A 24346-nucleotide genomic window follows, 5' to 3' on the forward strand; every position below is an offset into this window, starting at 1 on the left:
GCAGCCAGTACTTAGTCAAGAGTCCGTTTCCAACTTTACCAGTCCAAGTACCGGATATTCTCATCATTTCATGGGGAGAAAGGGAGGGGAGTAGAATTCACTATGTAACAAGGTGAACAGAGTGGCTTGACATTATGGTCTAATCATACTCCTTGTCATAAACTTCATCTTAATGTCATTTAAGATCATGTGCACAGTCTTGGGAGCAGCTGACACAATAACAATTTATGTCGAGTTCAAGCCTAGACTAATCCTAAACTTTTCCACATTACCTCTTGCAACCTGAGTAAATTCATAACTGGACAAATATATCTATAGTGTTTTATTCAGCAGATAATGCAATATGGAGAGGTGATTTGGAGTAAGGTTAAACACTGGAGACTGGTTGAACAGCAATCTAGCAAGCCAACGAAGGGGTTATGTGGAATACCTATAAGTAGAGCAAGAATACCGATAAGTAGACCAAGTGATGTATCTTTGGCCTCCACTCTCTTTTTTTTCTTTTTGGGTCACATCCAGTGATGCTCAGGGGTTACTCCTGGCTCTGCACTCAGGAATTACTCCCGGTGGTGCTCATTTGTAAGGCAAACACCCTACCCGCTGTGCTATGGCTCCAGCCGCTGGCCTCCACTCTCATACTCAGCATTTCTTAAAGTTTCCATGCAAATGTGGATAAAGAAACTGATGACTGGGCTGGCGATGTAGCTCAAGGGTAGACAGAGCCTTTGCCTTGCACACTGGACACTCCAAGCTCAATCTACAGCACATATATACCAAAAATACTGGTGTTTGTGCATCAGATCACAGCTGTTATTCCTTCTAGTGATGTTAGAAATAAAATAAAACGGTGAAACAGAAAGCTGAATTCCATTCTTATCTTTGCCAAATCAGAATATTTTTGGCAATTAATACAGTGTGCCAACTAAGTCTATTTCTTAACATTTGTTTCTCTATACTTTCCATGCTCTTTCCTTTGCTATTTCAATTTTATACGAAGTCCTCTAGATTTTTGTTTTCCCCTTAATTAATTATTGTTCTTGTTCATAATGCTTAAAAATTTTGGCCTCACAATAACCTATAGATTTCCAATCCTAAGGTTTTTTTCATATTGTCTATGCCCTGCACATACTTTCTTAGCTTCTTGTTAGTAGCAAAACAGTAGAACTGACTTCCTTTCCTGTCTGGATTCTCAGTGAATCCTTCAAGAATACAGGTTACTTTGAGACTAAAGTCTTTGCCCAGATCTAAACACTTTTTTATCACCCCTTCTGCTTTGAGTTCTACTGCCAATTAAAAACACAGACACATTGTGATGTAGAGGACCTTCTCACCCATGAAGTACGCCAAGACAGAACTTTCATTAGCTTGCTGAATACTGAGACTGGATCAAGATACAGAAACATTTCATGGGGATATGACTGGAAGAGGAGGGTTGTCTCTGATGGAATTGCTGAGCTAATAAGACTTTGAAAGAATCAGTCAATACCTAAATTTCTGTGCCATACATTGTCAAAAGGAATAAAAGATCTTGAGGTTCTAGGAAAGTCTGAGATGCCTTTTTTTTTTCTTTTTGGGTCACACCCGGCGATGCTCAGAGGTTACTCCTGGCTCTGCACTCAGGAATTACCCCTGGCGGTGCTCAGGGGACCATATGGGATGCTGGGGATCAAACCTGGGTCAGCCGTGTGCAAGGCAAACGCCCTACCCGCTGTGCTATCACGCCAGCCCCTGAGATGCCGTTTCTAACCATTTTGTATCCTATTCTAGATTGTTCCATGAAAATTCTTGCCATGGTGTCATAACTTTTCCATGAAGTTTAGTTTGCAAACAAAAGTTATATATATATATTTTTTCTTAGAGAGAAATCTATAAGCCCTCTTCCACACCAGCAATGGCATCACAAAGAATCTACTGCATCTGAACAGTGAGAGGCAAAATAGCAATGGCCAGTGTATTGGGCAAGATCAGCAGGAGACAGAAGACACATTAGTAATTTAAAATTAAAAGATATGGTGGAAGGGCTGGAGTGATAGCATAGCGGATAAGGCGTTTGCCTTGCATGTGGCCGACCTGGGTTCAAATCCCAGCATCCCATATGGTACCCTGAGCACCGCCAGGAGTAATTCCTGAGTGCAGAGTCAGGAGTAACCCCTGTGCATCGCCAGGTGTGACCCAAAACCCCCAAAAAAAAAAAAATGGTGGAGGCGTTGGAGAGATAGTACAATGGGTAGGGCACTTGCCTTACATGGAGCTGACCCAGGTTTGATTCCCAGCATCCCACATGGTCCCCAAAATACCAATATGGAGGGAGGGTGGAAGGAAGGAAGGAAGGAAGGAAGGAAGGAAGGAAGGAAGGAAGGAAGGAAGGAAGGAAGGAAGGAAGGAAGGAAGGAAGGAAGGAAGGAAGGAAGGAAGGAAGGAGAAACAAATCATTGTAAACAAGTACAGGAAAACTGAAAAGACAAGGATGCTTAGGTATCTGAGATTAAACAGTTACCATTCCTGGGGCAGGGAAGCAAAGGAAAGCGTATGAACGATTGTAATTCAAAGCTCAAAGAAGGGATCTTTGGAGTTTACCAGCCAGGCTTTGTGAAGGGTGCTGCTCAGCTGGCTGCTTCTGATATAATAGAGTATGAAAAGGCTGGTTCTAGGTAATAGAGAAAATTACAAATGAAAATAAACTACTAAATAAAATGTGGGCTGCCATGTTCCTCCCTCAGAATCACAAAGTACAATATAGAAGAGTGTTTGAGGTTTTTTCTTTAACTTTTTTTTTAATTGAGGGTCTGTGATTTACAATGTTATTAATGATGGCTTCACATAATTCCAACACCACACCCCTTGCCAGTGAAGTTATCTCTCTCCCCTAAGGCCCCAACACCCTCCTACCTCTCAGTTGAATGGATCAGTTCTTCCACTGTGCTGTCTTTGGCCTTCTGTTGCTATATTGCTGTGTGTCTTTAAGTCCTACATATGACAGAAATTATTCTGTATCTATCCATTCCTTCTGACTGACTTCACTCAGCATGAAACATCTAGTTCCATCCATTTTGCATCAAATTACACCATTTGTTCTTTCTTAGAGTTGCAGAGTACTGGAAGAGGTTTTTGTTATGTCTTTCTCTTTGTTTTTTACGGGTTTTGTCCTTTTTGGGGAAGGTGGGAGAGGGGAAGACAATACTCAAGTCAGGATTCCGGCTCCAGACCAAAGTGTTTCCTTCTTTGCAGTAACAAGTTAGCTATCCCTATATTTTTTAGTCCCAGAGATGTTGTAACTCACTAGTTATTACCAAAGATCCATATGCTTTGGCCAAACATTCTCTGCTTTGCTTCTCAGTACCCATTAAGGAACTTATACCCACCGCTGCCCCGGCAGAGGTGTTGCCACTATACCTCACATCAAGAAATCCTCACTAATGTCAGCATCTCCATCATCACGAGAGGACAGGAGTCAGAGATCTCCAAGGATATCTGTCTTTTCGCAGGAATATATTTCTCAGCTTCTGTAAAAAGTGTGACATCCATGTCCTGTTGGAGGATGTAGCAGGTGAATGGGTGTGTGGGTCGCACACAATAAATCTAGTCCATGGACACCAGAGAGTTAGTACTACGGTAAAGCATTCACCTTGCACATGGCCAGTACCACTTAAAGTCAGTCCCCCCTGAGCACAGAGCACAGACTAAGTCCTGAGTGTCGCCAGGTATGACCCCAAAATAAAAGAATAAGTCTCGTCTAATATTCCAAGCTACCTAAATCTTCTGGTTCCTTTCTCATTATTCCAAGAAAATTCTGACATGGTGAGTCTTATTAAATATTCTCAAGTCTAAGTCCCAATAACCAAGCAGAAGACTTTAGGTACAGAAGCTGTAAATAAATCTGATATGATTTTATGACTCAGTATTATATTCTATTGCCTTAGCTTAACATAGTCCTTATACACTGTAAATACAGAGTCTTTTTCCCGCATGCCTGGTTGTCTTCCCCAGGGCCCTCGGAGGGGATGGGCTCCAGCTTCCCTCCCCACCCCGAGTAGAGCTCCCAGCGGCCGAAGACCACCGGAACCTAGCTACAACCATGCTGGAGGCTCCTCTCTACACCTTCGGACAGGCCTCATACATGAAGGTACCGGCAGAGGAACCCAGGTGTGTGTTATCCCATCAACGGCCAACATCCAGAGAGAGACTTAAAAGCAACCTCCCAGAAGCGATATCTTTAGCCTACTTCTCCTCTAGGAGAAACTGGCAATCTTCTGAGAGTTTCCTGCCCCCATGGGACAGCCTTGCAAGCTTCCCATGGTGTATTCATATGAAAAATCCAGTAACAAGCTGGATCTCATTCCCCTGACCCCAAAGAGCCCCCAGTGCAACATCGTTAGGAGGGCCGAGTCGAGATAGACTTCTAAGATCTCAGGGATAGGACGAAATGAGATGTTACTAAGCCCGCCTGAGAAATCGGTGATTAACAGGATATTGTGATTGTGTGTGCGACACTGTAAATAGTCCTTATATATACATTCCTTATGCATAGTCCCCCCAAGTTCCAATGGATAAAAACTAGCAAAATTTTGCAAGTGCTTTAAAGACTAGGCTATTTCCAAATAGATTTTTGCTCCTGTTCTATGAGCAAGATGAGACTTGGGCCTCAGGGAAAATGATAATGAAAGTAAGTTTTAAGTATAGATACCCTTTGCAAAGCAACTGTCCTATGCTATTATAGGATCTTCTAAGCAAGCAAAAGCAAGTTTTCTCAGAAAACAAACTGATTCCATCAATGAAAGAGGCTTGGAGTACAAATGTTTCCAGATTCTCATCTTTGTTCAAGTCTATTTAGACATTCCCATTTAAATCCCAAGGCTCCACTCCTTTCCAATGGGTGTTCTAAAAGAGTCACCAACAAGAATGTGTATTGTTACCGGCACAATTAAAACTGCCCGGTTTTTAGCTCTGTAGGCACATGAAATAAAGTACCTTAGGACCATAGACACTCTAATCCTTGATCTGAGTGTTTATGATATAGGCTTGTCATTTCTTTCTATTAGTATTCCACTGACTACAAGCAACCATCCCTTCCCTCTCTTAGTCCTTCAGTCATTTCTGTCCTGATTGTCAAGTGATTTAGGCACTCAGTTCCCTAAGATTCTTGCTTGAGAAATCATTTCACCCCAATCAACCAAGGGTATTCACCTGATTGGCTGTGATGCCAGAGCATGCCATAGATTATAAGATTCTATTTTTCATTGACAAAGAGCTGAAACTAGGACAAAACTAAACCCCAGATAAGAAACTATAGACTTCTACTCCCCACCCTATTCTTAGTAACAATTCCATAATCATTCTCTTTAGTAATCCAGCAAAGAGACTAAAAGCACAGAAGGAATTTCAACAGAGGATTTAAATCCCCTTACCCCCGACCGCCAAAATGTTATCCAAATATTGAAGAGAGCTGAAAGGCAAAGAGAGGATACTGATTAGTCAAAGAATTAATAACAGGGGGCTGGAGCAATAGCACAGCGGGTAGGGCATTTGCCTTGCACACAGCTGACCCGAGTTCGATTCCCAGCATCCCATATGGTCCCCTGAGCACCTCCAGGGGTAGTTCCTGAGTGCAGAGCCAGGGTAACCCCTGTGCATCACCAGGTGTGACCCAAAAAGCAAAAAAAAAATTAATAACAATGGGGGACAGGGAAGAACTAGCACTCCCTGGACAGAAGTAAAAGCAAAAGAAAACAGCTTAAAACTTAGAGGAAGGATCATGATAGAGCTAGGATGCAGATCATAGGAAAGGGTCTAATCAGTCAGTCTGTAATCTTGGCTTCAGTTAGTTTGTTAAAAAAAAGAAAATGTGGAAGAAACACCAGTTTATCTACATGATCAAAGCTTACCCAGAGAGAATATGTGGGTTAGGCCCAATCTGGATGGAAGCAACTGGCACTTACATGATCTTATGGCTCCAGGCAGTGCTTAGCCAGGACTTCCAGAAGTTCTATAAATATCTGCGTTTCCATTCATGTAAAAGTCATGCCTACATAGACAAAGTTTTTAAACCAAGTCATAACTCTGGCAATGCTAGGACTATCTAGCTCTGTGTGGTCTTTCAATCACTAACAGGAATTTCCTGGAGCCAGAGAAAGTGCAGGAGTTAAGGTGCTTGCCTCGACATAGTCAACTCCAGTTCAATTCCCAGCATTGCATGCAGTCCCCAAGCACTGTCAGGAGAAATCCCTGAGCACAGACTGAAAAGTAAGTGCTGACTCATTTGTGGGATACAAGAAAACATGGTATGAGACTAAATTCCCAAGGAGAGTAGAAACAAGGGTCGGGAGGATTGGTTCACAATTGGAACTTGACTCAAGTGGTGTGGGTAGAGCGTAGTTAGGGTAAGAGAAGGGACCTCTATGACAATGACAGCTGGGAATGATCACTCTGGATAAGAAGGGCATGTTAAAAGTTGGTAAACCAACAAACATGATAACCTCTCAGTGCCTGCATTGCAAACTATAATGCTCAAAATAAGAGAGAGAGAAAGAGAGAGAGAGAGAGAGAGAGAGAGAGAGAGAGAGAGAGAGAAGAAAAGTGCCTGCCATAGAGAAGCAGACTAGCAGGGGGTTGGGTGGCGAAGGGAAACTGGGGGTACTGGTGGTGGAAAATGTACACTCGTGAAGGGACGGGGGTTGGAACACTGAATGACTGAAAATAAATCATGAACAACTTTGTAACTGTGTTACTCATGGTGATTCAATGCAAAATAAAAAAATACAATTTAAAAATTCAAAAAGTGAATTTTTTGAATTTTTAAATTGTATTGAGTGTTGAGTATTGCCAATTGCGACTGCCAAATAACAAAAAAGAAGTTCTTGACTACTTTTCATCCATAGATACTGGCATTATCATTAATATGGCCTTCACTCACTTTCTTCTTCCCAGTCTACAGACAGCTATCTAAGATAAATTGTTGGCTCATTTAAAATTAAAATGTAAAAATATAATCAATTGGTGCTGGAGAGATAGTACAGAGAGTAAAGTGCTTGCCTTGCATGTGGTTCCGTCTCCAGCACCTTATATAGTCCCTAGAGCCCAACAGGAGTGATCCAAGAACAGAGCCAGGAGCAAGAATTAAGCACAGCAGTGTGTGGCCCAAATATATATTATTTTATATTAGTCAATTATCAAATAGTTACTATTTTCCTTAGTCAAAGAAAAACCACATTTCATTAAGAGAATGACATTATAATCATCAAACTCCTAAATTAGAGTTGCTTTTCTTAATTTAATTAACCAAAAGCTTCCTACTTCCAATTTCAAACTTCCTTGAAACAAACAATACTAATAAATGTAATGGGTCAAGAATCACAAACTATCAAAAAACTTTCCCCTGACCACAAAAAAAGCAATTTCTCCTGCTGCAAGCAAGGTCAGGAGCAGTGAGAAAACATCAAAATGCCATAGTCATCCTAAAGATGACATCTAGTTTCAGAAATTAACAAGGGCCTTGTCATCCTTTAAAGACATCTGTAATTAAAGCGTTGATTTACTTAATTTTCACAGCCATTTGGGGCGGGGGGGGGGGGGGGGGCAGTGTTCATCAACCTTTTTACACCTGCAGACCAGTACTGGTGCTGCATACAGGTCCATCAACTGCAGTTATAACCTAGGAAAAAACCCGTGGTTTTCAACCTCTCTACACGCTGCATTAACACATCTTGGCCTCGACCTCTCTGATCCGGGTATGTTCTCTGAATACCTTCCATCCTTTGCTACATATTATCGAACGTTACAAGATAATCAGACTTCAAAATCCAGCTCAAGTCTCTCTCCGCAGCAGATGGATTGGTTACAAAAAAAGGAATTTCAACTAGCTTCTCTAAAGCCTGAGACAATGGCATATTCTCAAGAGAAAGTTTAGAATCTCTGGGCTGGAAAAGTAGTTCAAGATTATCCAACGTGGGGGCTGGAGTGATAGCACAGCGGGTAGGGCGTTTTCCTTGCACGCGGTCGACCCGGGTTGGAATCCCAGCATCCCATATGGTCCCCTGAGCACGGCCAGGGGTAATTCCTGAGTGCAGAGCCAGGAGTAACCCCTGTGCATCGCCAGGTGTGACTCAAAAAGCTAAATATATATATATATATATATATATATATTTCCAACCCATTAAAAAAAGGGGGGGGGGGCTAGAGCAATAGCACAGCGGGTAGGGCCTTTGCCTTGCACGCGGCCCACCTGGGTTCAGTTCCCAGCATCCCATATGGTCCCCTGAGAACCGCCAGGGGTAATTAATTCCTGAGTGCAGAGCCAGGAGTAACCCCTGTGCATCGCCAGGTGTGACCCAAAAAGCTAAAAAAAAAAAAAAAAATTATCCAACGCTCGGGTGTCTTGTCCTAAATGAGCTAATTTCCTCTCTTAATGTTACTTATCTCTCCGGTCTTTCACCTCTCAAATTATGACATTATAATTCCATCTAGTAAATGTTACATTCCAAAGGTATGGAATATGTGTAGACTAGTACCTTCCCAAATGATAACCGAGTTCAGCTGTAAACTATACTGAAAGGTATGCAGGCCAGCACTCCGGTTCGGGCTGGGGAACAACAGTGCATGGTATGAGCATTACCTAGGAGAAACTTGATTCCGTGGGGACACACAGAAGACCCCAACCCCGAACAGCCGCCTGCTGGACAAGCACTCTGTCCTAACATCATACTTGGGCCTTCCTGGCAGTTTTATTATCTAAACACAAAGCTGGGGAGTAGACCTCAACCTGGCACCACCCCAGAGGATCGCAGACCCGGGGACCGAAAAGTGTGGCAAGGGTAGTAATGCAGGTGCTGGGTACACCCTGTTATTCTCTAGGGTCCAGCAGGAGTCCCTGGTCCCGGCATCCGGAGAGGTCAAGGCACTCCAACCCCACAGACTCCCGGCTCCGACGTCCTCGGATGCTTGTCGTGACCCCGCTGTCCGACTGTCAGTCCCCTTCGTCCTTTGCCACTGGCCCCTGGGACACTTACCATCCCAGTACCAGGCCAGTAGTCACGATGAAGCAGGTAAAGACCACCGCGATGTAGAAAAGCGGCGAGTATTCATAGAGTGTTACTAAAAACACCGCAGCCATCTGGGTCTCCTAGGCTGAGCCAGGGGCCAGCCACCCGGCTCAACTCTACCGGGCCCCGGCCCGGCCGGGGAGAGCCACTACGGTGCCCCAGAGCAGACAAACTTTGTCGGTCGGCACTCGTTTAGAGTTCCTGTAGACCAGTCGTCCCGGAAGCTTCGCGGTGGAACTGTTGTGCCAATCACGACGTCGCCTGCAAGTGTTGCCCCGCCCCACCGCTCTCGTCCCTGACTATTGGCTGCATTGAGAGGCGGGGCTCTTATTCGCTCCGCCCCCCGGGATTGATACTCGAAGCGCGTCTCTGCAGGTCTCTTCTGGCAGCGGTCGCTTTCCTGTGGCAACTTCTGGCTAGATATTGGGGCCACCTTCCTCCAGCAAGAGGCAAGATTTTTTTTTTTTGACGCCAGACTAAGCAGAAGAAATCTGAAATTCACGCCCGAGAGCCAAAATCCGTGAAACTCTGCTTATTGGGTTCTGAGGTCAGTTTGGGAAGCGGCGGGCATTGTGGGCTCTACAAAGTGAAATAAGCCCATCCCCATTCTTGTTTTATCAAGACTAGGATAAGAATTGAATATGAATAGCAGCCACAAGAAATACCAAAAGGAGTCCATCAATCACGTTTACACTTGCCTTGTCAGCTTCTTCAAATTCAATTTGATATAGAGAAAAATTAGCATTTTTGTGTCAAAGTTTCTGAGTACCTCGTGAAAATAAAATTTAACATCCTCCTGGGGCTGGAGCAATAGCACAGCGGGTAGGGCGTTTGCCTTGCACGCGGCCGACCCGGGCTCGAGTCCCAGCATCCCATATGGTCCACTGAGCACCGCTGGGAGTAATTCCTGAGTGTAAAGCCAGGAGTAACCCCTGTGCATCGCCGGGTGTGACCCAAAAAGCAAAAAAAAAAAAAAAAATTAACATCCTCCTACATCCCCTTACTTTTCTCCTCCCTCTGCATCCCTCAAATTCAATTAAAGATTTGAATTTTGTTGGGCAGAAGGATAGTACCTGTTAGTACAATGAGTAGGGCATTTTTCTCTCATGCAACCAACCTAGGTTCCATCCCTAGCACCCCCTATGCTCCTCCGAGCCAGTCAGGAATGATCCCTGAGCACCACTGGGGGTGGGGGGGTTTTGAATTGTGAACATTTTGCATTTGTGTTCTTAATATGTGTGTGCACATATATAAACACATACACACATATAGATCCACACGTTTTTGTGGGGCATAAACCTGGAAATGCTTGCTCCAACCCTTTGAGCTTCTACCCAGCCCTATATATAACATTTTAAATATTAGATTTCTAATATTTAATATTTTCATTTATAGTATTAAATATTAGCAAAAAGCTCATCCCCTTGGATAATTTTCTTTATTATTAGCTTCATAGCCTTTCTAGTAGTGAAATAGAAATGTTGGTGCTGGTACAATTAACTTTGTATTTTATTCATTTTGGTTTTAGGGGGTCACACCTTGGTGTTCAGGGCTTACTCCCAGCTCTACACTGAGGGATCTCTCCTAGCAGGGTTAATAAGACCAGCAATCAAAACCGGGTCAGAGGTGTACAAGGCAAGCACACTACCCTCTGTGCTATCTCTACAGCCCCCAACAATGTAATTTTTTTTTCTTTTTTTTTTTTCTTTTTGGGTCACACCCAGCGATGCTCAGGGGTTACTCCTGGCTCTGCACTCAGGAATTACTCCTGGCGGTGCTTGGGGGACCATATGGGATGCCGGGGATCGAACCCGGGTCGGCCGCATGCAAGGCGAACGCCCTACCCTCTGTGCTATCGCTCCGGCCCCAACAATGTAATTTTTTTTAATGGTCACAATGTATGAATTCTGAAAGCTTATGGTTTATTTGATCAGTCCTCAATCACTGGATAATTTTCATTATTATAAATAGCACTACATGAAATATTGTATGCCTGAACCTGGATTATGAAAAACTTTAATTTCATAGAGACTAAATTTTTTAAAAAAAAGCACTACAATGAACATCCTTAAAGCTAAATTATTTTCTTATAATAAATTTCCTAGAGGCAGAACTTTAGTTCAAAACGTATTCACATGAATAGAGTTGAATATCCTGACACAGACCCTCAAATATATGATCATTTATTTAATCTTTGATAATGAAGTAAGAAATCTGAAGTGGAGCAAGGAAATCCTCTTCAATAGATGGTGCTGGGAAAACTGGGCAGCTGCATAAGGAAAAAATGAACACAGACCTCTGTCTAATGCCATGCACAAAAGTCAGATCAAAATGAATTAAATACCTCAGCATCAGACCTGAATCCATAAGGTATATGGAGGAAAATGTAGGTAGAACCCTCCATGACATTGAAGCTAAAGGCATCTTGAAAGATGAAACACCACTGACCAAGCAAATTGAAGCAAAGATGCACAAATAGGACTACATTAAACTAAGAAGCTTTTGTACCACAAAAGAAATTGTAACCAAGTTACAAATACAGCCCATGAAATGGGGTAAGTTATTTACCCAGTACCCACCTGATAAAGGGTTAATATCAAAGGTAAATAAGGCACTGGTAGAACTTTATAAGAAAAAAATCCAACCCCATCAAAAAATGGAGAGAAGAAATGAACAGAAACTTCCTCAAAGAAGAAATAACAAATGTCTAAAAGGCAGATGAAAAAAATGTTCTACATTACTAACTGTCAGCGAGATGCAAATCAAAACAACAATCAGATATCATCTCACACCACAGACACTGGCACACATGGAAAAGAACAAGAACAACCAGTGCTGGTGCAGATACAGGGAGAAAGAAAGGGGCTCTTATTCATTGCTGTGGGAGTACCAGCTGGTCATGCCTTTCTGGAAAACAATATGGGCATACCTCAAAAAACTGGAATTGAGTTTCCATATGATCCAGCAATACCATTTCTGGGAATATAACCTGGTGCCCCAAAACACACACAGCAGAAAAACTATTTGCACTTCTATGTTCATTGCAGCTTTGTGCTGAGTGACATAAGTCAGAAGGACAGATATAAGATGACTAGGCTCATTTGTGGGAAATAGAAAAACATATTGTGAGACCAATACCCAAACACAGTAGAAATGAGAGCCAGGAGGACTGACCCATGGTTGGAAGCTTGCCACAAGTTGGGGTGGGGGTGCAGTTATGATAGAGAAGGAAAGAAGGGACCACTATGACAATGATAGCTGGAAATGATTACTCTGGAAAAGAACGCTGAAGGTAGTTAAAGTAATAACTTTTCAGTACCTGTATCACAAATCATAGTGCCCAAATTGGTGGTGGAGAATGGACACTCGTGGAGGGATGGGCTCTCAAACATTGTATGAGGGAAAAACAAGCACAAAAATGTGTGAATCTGTAACTGTACCCTCACTGTGACTCACTAATTAAAAAATAAATAAATTTAAATTAAAAAAAACAAAAGGATAGAGGGAGGAAGGAGGGAGGGAGAGAAGATAAGGAGGTAGAGGAGAAAGACGAGGAGGAGGAGCAAAGAGGAAAGAAAATTGTGCTGGTCATAGAGGCAGGCTGGAGGGTGGCAGGGTGGTGGGAAGGAAACTGGGGACATTGGTAGTAGGAAATCTACACTGGTGAAGGGATGGGTGTTGGAACATTGTATGACTGAAACCCAATCATGAAAAACTTTGTAACTGTGTATCTTACATAATTCAATTTTTTTTAAAGTATGCACACGTTAAGTCTTTGAAGAAATACTGCTCTCCAGAACTGTGTCAAGGCCAACAAGATAGCGCAAGGGTTAAGGTATTTGCCTTGTTTGCTTGTGGCAGACTGGGTTCAATCCCCTGTAACAAATGTGATTCATGAACCCTGCCGGGTGAGGCACCCCTAACACAAAAAAAACAAGTGTTAGGGTTGGAGAGATAGCACAGCAGGTAAGGCCATTGCCTTACACAAGGCTGACCAGGGATTTAATCCCTTGGACCCCATATAGTTACTTGGTCCCTGCCAGAAATGATCTCTGAGCACAGAGCAAGGAGTAATCCCTGAGTGCTTCTGGGTGTGCCCATCCCTCAAAAGAAATATCAGGAATCCCCCCCAAAATTTTTTCAGAAGTGTCATGTCTATTTACATTCTCAACATTTCATCCAGTTTTGCCAACATTTCCTACTGTTACTTAAAATTGTTGGCTAACATTGTGCTTGCTTCAGCAGGACATATACTACAACTGGAACAATCCATGAAAAATTATCATAGTCCCTGTGCAAGAATGATATAAAAATTTGTGAAGCATTCCATATTTTTGTTTTTGAGAAAATATTTACTTTTTTTTAAACTTATCATAGATTCACAATTTTGTAGAATTTCAGGAGGTTAGCTCAGTTCATCTGTATGTGTGTTGATGTCACTACAGCCATAATTAAAAAGAAATATCTACTAATCTGTGAGATAGGAAGGAAACATAGTCAGGAAACAAAAAAATTATTGAAGTCAACCAGGAACAGGAGATAACATAACAGTAGCAACATATAGAAATATGAAAAGTTGGTGAACAAGGATAATTTGCTAAGCAGGTCATGAAAGCCAATTCCAAACCAGCAATAGGGAAACTGAGACCCAAGATGATTTATACTGAAGAATTCTCAAAAAGAACAATAGCTAATGCAAATTTTATTCAAACCTTTATTTTCCCACTTGGATATTTGCTATACCCATTGAAATGTCACTTCTAATATAGATTCTTTCTAACATATCCTGTGCAGTACTAGCAGAAATTAATTTTAACACATACATTGTCTTAGTTATGTTATGATTATTTGGCATAGCCACAACTATCTAACGGATTCTCACTCTTATTTATCCATTCAGAAAATGTTGAACAAATTAATGCTATGGGAGCTCATAGGGAGAGATTTACTTGGCTGAAAAGGACAGGAGTGGAGAAAGAGCTTATTACAGGTTTTGCAGCATGTACAAAAGTTCTGAGTTAGGAGAAATCATGGCATATCTGACTAAATGATCAAATGTATAGCTAAAGCATGCATGAATGGGGAACAAAAATGGAGAGATAGTTCAAGTCCAGACCACATAGGATTTTTTTGGCATTTTAACTACTCAACTATAACCTAACAGCAAGAAGCCACCATTGTGTTTGAAGGAACATTGTGCTATATTGTGTTCCCTTCCAATCTCTCCCTGCTCTGGACCCAATATGATGTAGGCAGGCAGGTAGATAGGAAAGGACCCCCCCCATGAAATGGAATTCCTAGGGAGTAGTAAAGGCTGTCCAGATCCACCTTATGAGCACAGAAAGCCTTGATAAGACTTTCACCTGGCACTAGTAACAAACCCAAAGAAAGCTGGACCACCCCTCCACCCCCAACTCTAAGAAAAGCTCTAGTAGGAACAAAGGCCGGGAAAAGAATTTCAAAAAAGAACATCCCAGCTCTACCCTACTTGGCAACATTCCTATTAAGGGACTCTTACCTTGCTAGAAAGCCCCTCCTGGAGCACCTTGGGAAAAACCCTATAAAAACCACCTTGAACAAAGGAAGCAAACACATATGCTGCCTGAATCCACCCAAGTGCTGCCTGAGCCCACATGGCCAAGTACATGTGGTGCCAGCACCTCCCCCCCTTGAGATGTGTACTGAGGCTCTCCATCTTTGGAGAAGTCCACATTCTCTCTTGAGCACATTACTCCCTCCTCCACTCCCCCTCGTTCTCTTTCTCTCCCCCTCTTCCTAAAACCTCCAAGTAAGATCTGTTTTTACATCACTGCTCATCTCCTGAAATTCTTTTCTGTGAGATAGTACAAAGTACCTGGAAACCCCGAGTTAAGGCCTAGGACTGTCTTTCCTTTCCTGCAAAGAGCAATTCCTTGCTCCAGCCTGAGCCTGCAGCTCCTTGGGAGATTAGATGGTGGGAATCAACTCTCGTGCTGCCAAGAAGACCAAGCAGACATCATGTGTCGCTTGACAGCCAGCTCGTGGAGCTGGTTGGACTCCAGGTCTGTGCTGTGGAGAAGCTCATCGCCAACTTTATCAATTCTAGCCTGGGGTAACAGAGGTGGTTTAGGAGAAAGTGACCATCTCTCTCCTCCCCCATCACATAAGCCATCCGTGGGGGCCCACGACTTCAAATTCATATGTTGAAACTCTAGCCTCCCCCTCCTATCTGAAGATAGGAACTTCAAGAAGATAGTTGAGGTAAAAGGAGTTCATAAAAATTGGATCTTGGGGCTGGAGCAACAGCACAGCGGGTAGGGCATTTGCCTTGCACGCAGCTGACCCGGGTTCAATTCCCAGCATCCCATATTGTCCCCTGAGCACCGCCAGGAGTGATTCCTGAGTGCAAAGCCAGGGTTAACCCCTGAGCATTGCCGAGTGTGACCAAAAAGGAAAAAAAAAAAAAAACATTAGATCTCCACCCAATAGAGCTAGTATCCTTCTAAAAAGAAGTTTAGCCACACTAGAGACTGTGATTTTTCTGTGCATGTAGATGTAGGGGAAAGGCGTGAGGAAAAAAGGAAAAGGTGACCATGAGAGCAGTCTCATCAGAAAGCCTGCTGACATTTTTATCTAGGACTTCCAGCCAGCAGAACTGTGAGAAAAAAAATTTGTTTTGGCCAAGTCTGCTATTATTAGCAGACTGGGCAGATTAAAACAGTAAGGGACATAATTTGCATTTGGATCAATCACTTTGCTAGTGTATAGAATACTCATTGGAAGGAGGCTGGAATGTATATGACTAGATATGGATATATCAATTACCATTTTCTTTCAAAAATTCAAGCAAGGAATACTGGTAACTCTGACAAGGATAGTGATGAGAACTTGCACTAGATTGCAACTTAGAAATGTTTCATCTGTGAGTGCCAAAACAACAACAACAACAATAGCAACCAAACAACAAACAACAACAGTATTTTACTTGAGGTAGAAGTGCATTTCTCTTTCAGGTGACAGTCCAGGAGTAGGTAATAGGGAACTGATACAATGCTCTACAGCACAAGGAATCCCGATTTCTTTTACTTCTCCATGAGTCAGTCCATTCCTCAAGCTGCCTCATGACCCAACATGTTACCTGTAGCTCTGGCTATCAAGTTCACATTCCTGTCATTAGGAGGGAGGAAAAAAAGATTAGCTAATTACTTCAATTTAATGAGATTTCAAGGAAAACAAGGGTGTGGTGGGGGCAACCCTGGATATGTGGTTCAGTGACAGAGTATATGCCTTACATGTATGAGGCCCTTGAACTGGTCCTAAGACACATAGATAGGAGGAAGACAGAGACAGAGACAGAGACAGAGAATTTTATCAAATTTATAAACAAAATTTTAACAACTCTTAAAATTTGGTCATTTAATGAAGATTTCCCAGAGAAATAATTTACTAGAAGAAAGGCGATTAGTATACCTCAATCATGTTATGAGCATTTTTTTCATGAATAACTGGCTCACAGATTATGGAGTCTGAGAAGTTGAGAGATAGAGAAGCAAAAGCAGCACCATGACAGGCTCATAAAGAAGTAGAAGAAGGTAGGCCTAGGTTTCAGTTGCCAAATTCCTGGAATTGAGCACAGACACCTGGAATTGTGTCATGATTTCAGCGAAGTGAGATAGCCATGGTGAGGTCAACTAAGGGTTACCAATCAGATGCAGGTAGGGAAGCCCCCCCATATAACCTTTATGTAGCTCTTTGCAACCCTTATATAACTCCAATTTATAACCAATCACCTAAGTGGTGGAAAGCCCTCAGACTTCAGCCAAAAGGGTGGTCCATGGAAAGTCCCTGTTATATAATGCTATGGTATAAAAGTCCCTCACTTTTGAGACTCAAAGCCGTTCATTTCAAGAGTGCTGCCACTGTGTTGGTGAGCAGGATGAGGGCCCTAGCTCAAGCTAGCTGAGCTAGCCAATAAAGACCCTTTGCTTATTGCATCACAACTTGTCTTCGTGTGATTCCTCTGGGGAGATCCCAGCCCAGTTTAACAAAGTGACATAGCTGACAAACCCAAAATCCAACAAAGCGCGTGGTATAACTCCATCCAGGTTTGAAGTACTGAAACTAGGGACATCAATGGTGCAAATCTCAGTCCAAAAGCAGGGAGAGTATCCCAGGCAAGTAAGCAGGCTGGAAGAAAAATAAGGAACAAATTTCTCCCCTCTTTGCCTTTTGTTCTATTCAGACCCTCTGCGAATTAGATGATGTCCACCCACATTGGGGAGGGCAGTCTACTTCATAAACACAGTGATTCAAATGTGAATCTCATCCAGAAACACCCGAATCAACCCATCCACATCCAGAACAATGTTTAATCGGAGCAGCCCGTGGAGAAGTGAAGTTGACACATACAATTAATCATCCAGCTATCTTTATGTTTTCTTCCCTTTGCCTGGAAAGCCTTTCTCCTTAACTCCTCTTTGATCTTGTGGGTAACTTTAAATTTGTCTTAAAAATTCAAATGGAGGCGGGGAGGCTGAAGCAATAGGATAGCAGTAGAGCATTTGCCTTGTACGTGGCTGATCGGAGTTGGATCCCCAGTACCCTATATGGTACTCCAAGCTGACCAGGAGTGATCAGTGATCAGAGAGCCAGGAATAAGCCTTGAGCACAGCCGGGTGTGGCCCCCAAACAAATAAAATCTAAGAGGGATTGTAGGAGGGGAGGCCAGACACCAAGAAAATGATAGAGGGAAGTAGACACTCTAATGGCAGCTGTGGTATTAGTGGTATTAGAATATTGCAATCAAGAAATTCTATGGTGCCTCAAAAAAAATGTATATATATATATATAAAGCATTTTTCCTGAAAACGTCCAAGTCCTTGCAGAGATGCCTCCACCACAGCAGCACCCAATGTGTATATGTTTGGGCCCCCTCTGAATCCTGGTAACAGCATCTGTTTACCTAGTCTAGTAGAGTTCCAGCTCCCTAAGAAAAGAATGACACATAATTGATGTGTGTATGTCACTATTGCTGTTCAGGGGGCAGGGTTGTCCACGTTCTTTGCATCTTGAAGAAAGAGGTGAGGGAAAGAAGTAAACAAGACACATGAGGTAAAGTAAAGCAAAGCAGGAATTTTTTTGAAGAGTCACAAGCACACTCAGTAAAGCAGAGCAGCCAAGCAGAGTGGCCTGAGCCCCTGGGGACAGATTTCAGGGCTTTATATTATGATCTGAGAGAAGATTACCCAGATGGGGTTAGGATGACTGGGCCTCAGTGGGGGGTGGGGTTGAGGGGTGTCACTGGTGCATGCAGGTTGTGTGCCAGGACTCCTGCTACGGGGCTGCTGGTGGTCTGTTTCTCTACTTTGTGGCTGATGACTGCATGGAATGCCTGGAAGGGGCGTGTTCACCTCAGGAACAGGCAGCGGACAAGTTTAGGGCTGACATTGCGGATTTTCTATTGTCCTTGTTCTCTTTCCAACCTGCCTACATTACCACCATCTATCTAGAGGCCCCTTCACACACATCTACTTAATGCCTGATTGAATGAAGGAAAGTATTCTTCCGATGCAAGTTGGCAGCAAAAGGTATTTTACCTTAGGGTGAAAAATGTTTCGGACTTAAGAGATAGTTCTGCAAGTAAGGTACTTACTCGTGGCCTACCCAGGTTCTATCCCTGGTATCCCATATGGTCCATAGCCAGGAATGATTCCTGAGTGTAAAACCAGGAATAATCCCTGAGTGTTGCCAGGTGTGTCCAAACAAAACAAAGCAAAAACAACAAAAAGTTTAATTTTCACATGAACAGAAGAGCAGCACTTCTTTGGTATTTACTATAATGGGTCTGGTTTTACTTTGACTTCCCACCCCAACGAGGATAAGAAAACAAAGAGGATTGCAGGAGCTCTTGGGTAGCTGGTCTCTTGCAAAAAAGTTCTCAGGCTTTCTTCTTTGTCTCCTCTAGTTTCCCCCCTAAGGTGGCATCCAGTTATTGGAGGTATTCATCTCATGGTAGAGCTAGAAACAGGAGGCCTTGGGTTTTCATGACACTTTTTGTTTGTTTGTCTGTTTGTTTGGGGACATACCTGCTGTGCTCATGGCTTACCCCTAGTTCTATATTTAGGGGTCACTCCTAGCAGTGCTTAGCAGCACATATGCAGTGCAGGAATTGAATCTGGTCTACCACATGCAAGACAAGCCCTTATCTGTTGTACTCTTGTTTTTTTTTTTCTTTTTGGGTCACACCTGGCAATGCACAGGGGTTACTCCTGGCTCTGCACTCAGGAATTACTCCTGGCGGTGCTCAGGGGACCATATGGGATGCTGGGAATCGAACCCGGGTCCGCCGCGTGCAAGGCAAACGCCCTACCCACTGTGCTATTGCTCCAGCCCCCTGTTGTACTCTTTAGCCCTCATGCTACTTCTGCATCCTCAGCCAGGTGAAGAAGCAGGTTTCATTTGATGTTTGGCTGCCAGCTGCTATGGGATTTAAGGCTACAGACATTCAACTCAGGCTAGTGAGCCCTCTAGCAGGAAACCACTTAGCTTCACTGATTTACTAGACTGTTCACTTCCACACTGCTACTCTCTGAGGGAATATATGACCAGAATGATTCTCCCTCACTCCCCCTGCATTGAAAAGGAGCAATTGCTCTGGGAAATAGAATTAGGCTGCCTCTTCCATGCATGCACACATACTATATTACTCCTATGCCATGCTGAAGGTGCAGAGACAAATGCCTCCTTTCTTCCAAGGAAAGCAGGTTCCAAATTCCAACCTCCTCAGGTTTTCCAATACCCTACTTGAACGCTGTTTACCTGCCTGGTTCCAATTCTGAGACTTCGCCACAACAGTTAAGATCTGCCAGCACTGCTCTCTCAGGTCTTTCTTCTCCGTGTACCTTTCGAGGTAAGAGGGAAGACTCAGCAGCCTGTCTTCAGGCTTATGCCTCAGCTTCAGTTTTCACTACCTCGTGGTATACATTAACTATATTTTAAATGTTAATGGAGTTTTACAATTTTATTAAACCTCTCTTTTAGCCAGGGCTGACTTTTTCTAGTCTGCGGCATTCCTTGGAATTTAAAAGTCAAAAGTTGCTTTCCTTCTTTTGCACTATTGACAACACATTTTATTTATCCTTTGAAATGGTGCTGCTCCTGAATGACTTAGGAGAGGGCCTCAAGTCAAATGCAAAAGCATGATAACATATTTTTGAAAACCATTATCTTTATTATATATTTTTCTTGGAGCTGCCAACCCTTTTGTTCATTTCATATGACCTTTCTATATGCCAGATTATTTCCTGGAAGGTCAAATTTATCTCTATTTTGGAGACACCAAGAGGACTCTAATAAGCATCATTACTTTGAATTTCAAACTTTGAGACCAATGCCACACGATAGAATGAAATAAATGTGCCGTTAGAATGCAATCCCACAAATCACATAAAATATGGGGGGAAATCTTGTAGCACCTTGACAGACCTAACAGCTTAACTCTTTGTAGCCCGTTGATCTTCTAAGACCCTTTAAATAAAAAACTCTCAAAGTCTAAAGGTCCAACTTCTATATCTAAGAGACAAGAGGCAGCTTAAATTGGCTCCAACTGAACTGACATTGATGACTAATGTGTGCAAACCAAAGCTTGGGACAATTATTTAGAATAGAGATTTTTCGACTAGGGGTGATTCCTGCTAACTGAACTAAGTCCTGGACACATTTTGGTTGTCACACTGGCTAGGTGCTACTTGCCTATTGGAAAAAGGCAGAAATGCTACTAAAAACCCTATCATCAGAGTATAGCTTCCCCACCACACTCCTGAGAAAGAACTTTTTTCCTCTAAATGTCAGTATCACAGAAGTTGCCATGCCACGTAACAAAATTCTGTTGGCTCTGAACACTTCTTGTTAAATCATTATTCCCACCTTGGTCTAAGTGTTGTCTGTCCTGTGCTCCAACAGCTTTCTAACTGGTGTTCTTGCTTGTGCTTCAGTCTCCTATACTGATTTTTTAAAAGAAAAAAAACAACAACTTTTAAATGCAAAGCTTTATAGGGCACCCTTTGCAAAAGTGTCTAGATACGGGGCATTCCCAGTGATAATCTGCTCAGCAGTGTGGCCTGATAGTTCAGTGCACCAACGGCAAAGCAGTGCTGGGGCCCACCAGGGCCACCTCTGGAAGTATTGGGATGTGGAGAGAAGCACATGGTATGGAGGACCCAACCCTGTATGCTTGCATGCAAGGCATGTACTCTAGCCCTTTGAGCTATCTCCTGGCTTTTATTTTTTTGTTTGTTTTTGTTTTTGGGTCACACCCAACGATGCTCAGGGCTGACTTCTGGCTCTACACTCAGGAATCACTCCTAGCAGTGCTTAGGGGGACCATATGGGATGCTAGGAATCGAACCCGGTCGGCCGAGTGCAAGGCAAACGCCTTACCTGCTGTACTATTGCTCCAGCCCCGCTCTCCTGACTTTTAAATCAAAGCTTTTTATTTACAGACAGTAAAATTCATATATCCAATGTGCTGATCTGTGAAGTAGGTTATTTTTTTAATTTTGAAGGGCCTCTGAGTGCTTCTTAACCAGCTGGGTCAAACAGTTGAATGCTAGGGCCCGAGGGTGCAGTGCTGCTGGGGCCACACAGTGCAGGCGACCATCAGGGCTACCCTGGCAGTGCTCAGTGGCCTCTAGGGCCACACCCAGAGATGCCTGGGGTGGGGGAATCATGCAGTGCTTGGATGGAATTTGGTCTCCAGTACTATTTTCACTTCCTGTTCTGTGAGTTTTAACAAATGTACAGAAGTCCTAGACCATCACCACAATCAAGGCAGAGAACAGATTGCTCAATGCTCAAGGTCCCAACCTGAGACTTGCCAATGGTTCACAGCCCTGAGGCTCTCAAAGTCTTTTCATTGCTCCCGAGGGAGTGGCCCCGCACCTCTCTCAGGTATGTGCCTAAGGCCATCTCTAATCCCATCTCTCCTCTTCAGGATTAGCCCCAGCCCCTCAGCCTCCCTGGGCCACCTCCCCTTCTCTTCTATCTTCCCTTCTTTTCTGAAAGATGTGGTCTCTTGGGGAGCTCACCGTCCTCATTGCTGCGTAGTTCTGTGCCTTCCCTTTGAGCAAAGAGGTAAAAAGGGAAGAGAAGAACTGGAATTCCCCTTTCAATCTGTGTACAACAGGGATCTCTTTTTCAATGTGTTCTTCGTGGAAAGAGCTGCTTCCTCTCAGAGGTTTAGAGGCCTGTGTCCTCTTGAGGCACTGACAAGGTCAGCATGATTGGTGTCGCCCTCAGGGCAAGGCAATGGAGAGAAAGGGGGTCAACAGCTTCCCACACTATGGTATTCTGGGCCTCCTTTGTCCCAAGTCCTGGCTAGAAGGAAGGGGTTCTCTTGAAGTTTTCACAGTCTCTTGCTTCCCTATTCCAACCCCCTTCTCACATCAAAGTCAGGCAGAAGAGGAGGGAAAAAAATTAGAAAACTCCCCAGCACTATACTGGTCTTTCTTTAAACTTGGACTTCTTAAAGACAGGATGGTGGGAATGATTCTGCTAAAATGCATAATGGCCAGGGAGTAACTTCAGACTAGGTAAAGCACAAGCCTGCAGGAGCAAGGCTCTGGGTTCAAGCCTGGCATGTGGCACACAACACCTCCCTGGCATAGATAGGAGGGGCCACACCCCAGAGAAAAAGTTTTAATAATTCAGTCTAATACTGACAAAGAAGGATGGTAGATGAAGCATGTTCTGAAATTTCTGTTTCTTTGGTTCCTTCGCTCATTCAGAAAATATTCATTGAGCAACTATTTGAACCAGCATCTTATCTGTTGGGAATAAGTTTTAAACATCTTGAGATTCTATCCAAAGCAGGGTCTTTATCTTCCTTCTTCTTTCTCCCTTACTTATTCTTTTTCCTTATTGTATTCATATTTGAAAAGAAAAATTTACATGGTTCAAAATGACACACACACACACACACACACATACAAACATACCCAAACCTTTCTTTACATTCTTGTCCTTCTAGTTAATCAATCCATTTTCCCCTGTCCAAAAGCAATTGATGTGGGCCCAAGCAATAGTCCAACAGGTAGGTCCCTTGCCTGGCACATAGCCAACCCACCAGGAGTGATTCCTGAGTTCAGAGCCAGGAGTAACCCCTGAGTACTGTCAAGTGCACCCTCAAACAAACTAAAAAGTCAAACAACAAGAGCAATTGATGTTACCAGATTTTGTTCCCTATCTTCAGTTTTTATTTTTTGTTTTTGGCTACATCCAGCAATGCTCAGCGATTACTCCTAGTGGTGTTTCAGGGACCATATGTGGTACTTGGATCAGACCAGGGCTGGCTGTATACAAGCAAGTGCCTTAACTCTTGTACTAACATTCCAGACCTCTACTTTCAGTTTTACAGGATGAAATATAAGAGCTACATTGCTCTAATAAATTCCAAATTACTTTACTTTCTTGCTGATAGGTCTTTGCAATGACTTCAATTCAGACCTTGAAAAACTTTTTCAAGGTTGCATAGTATTGCAGTTCATGAAAATCACAGAATAATTCTAATTGCTTATTTATTAAATTCAAAGTTATCTGTCATCTTTTTATATAATAAACAACAGTGTGATGTTTCATCTGCAATTATTATGTTTTCCATGTTTTGGATTATGTTTGTATAAAAAATTCCTTCCATTCTCATAGATTGATTCAAAGGGTAGGCACATTCCTCATTGCTATATAAGACAGGCAGTTTCTTTTTTTGAAGACACTTTTATGAATTCTAGGCTTCAAATTATTTTCTTCTAAAGCACATTCTCACTGTCTTCAAAAGCAGACTAGCTCTAATGAGTCAGTCCCTCCTACAGAAATTTGCTAATAATGCATTATTAGACAATGGCTTGGGTGAGCACTCAACTAAACATCAATCATAACTCAATCATACATTCGCAGGGAAGTGCTATGGAGAAATAGAAATATATTAGACAAGTCGTGGAAGGCAGTGGGGTTTGAGACAGCGAAGAAAGAGAAATGTGCCTATAAATCGAGGGAGGTCCAATTTGGAAGGCCGACTGCAGACAAGGCCTGCATTTATCATTGAGGTCATCCTATCGCCGTGAAGTTGCTCTCAGAGGTTGAGAAATACAAAGAATGGGATTGAATTTTGAGTGCATCCGGGAGCTACTCCGCAATGAGTGCCCTATTTCCCCACTCATTCCCCTATACCCCGAGATGACCCGCCCCACTTCTCCCAGCGGGCAGGCGCTCGCGTTCTGGCTGATTTTGGGCCCCGCCACCTGCCGTCCTCCGTCACGTGCCCGCCCGCAGCGGCCGCG

General features: G+C 43.0%; 1 protein-coding gene and 1 non-coding gene across 2 annotated transcripts in view; one reads left to right on the forward strand and one right to left on the reverse strand.

The window, feature by feature from the left end:
* The window catches only part of CGRRF1 (cell growth regulator with ring finger domain 1), a 32377-nt gene extending 23147 nt beyond the window's left edge, over positions 1–9230 (reverse strand). The window contains exon 1 of the mRNA XM_004601755.3: positions 9003–9230. Coding sequence (XP_004601812.1) covers positions 9003–9106 — 104 coding nt within the window. The 5' untranslated portion in view covers positions 9107–9230. The remainder of the gene's footprint in view (positions 1–9002) is intronic.
* A 4034-nt stretch (positions 9231–13264) lies between these two features.
* LOC129403881 (U6 spliceosomal RNA) lies at positions 13265–13371 on the forward strand. Its single transcript, XR_008629535.1, has one exon. It is a non-coding gene; the product is annotated as a U6 spliceosomal RNA (small nuclear RNA).
* The last annotated feature ends 10975 nt before the right edge of the window (positions 13372–24346 follow it).

Source organism: Sorex araneus, chromosome 3 (assembly GCF_027595985.1).
Source record: "Sorex araneus isolate mSorAra2 chromosome 3, mSorAra2.pri, whole genome shotgun sequence".
Classification (NCBI taxonomy): Eukaryota; Metazoa; Chordata; class Mammalia; order Eulipotyphla; family Soricidae; genus Sorex; species Sorex araneus.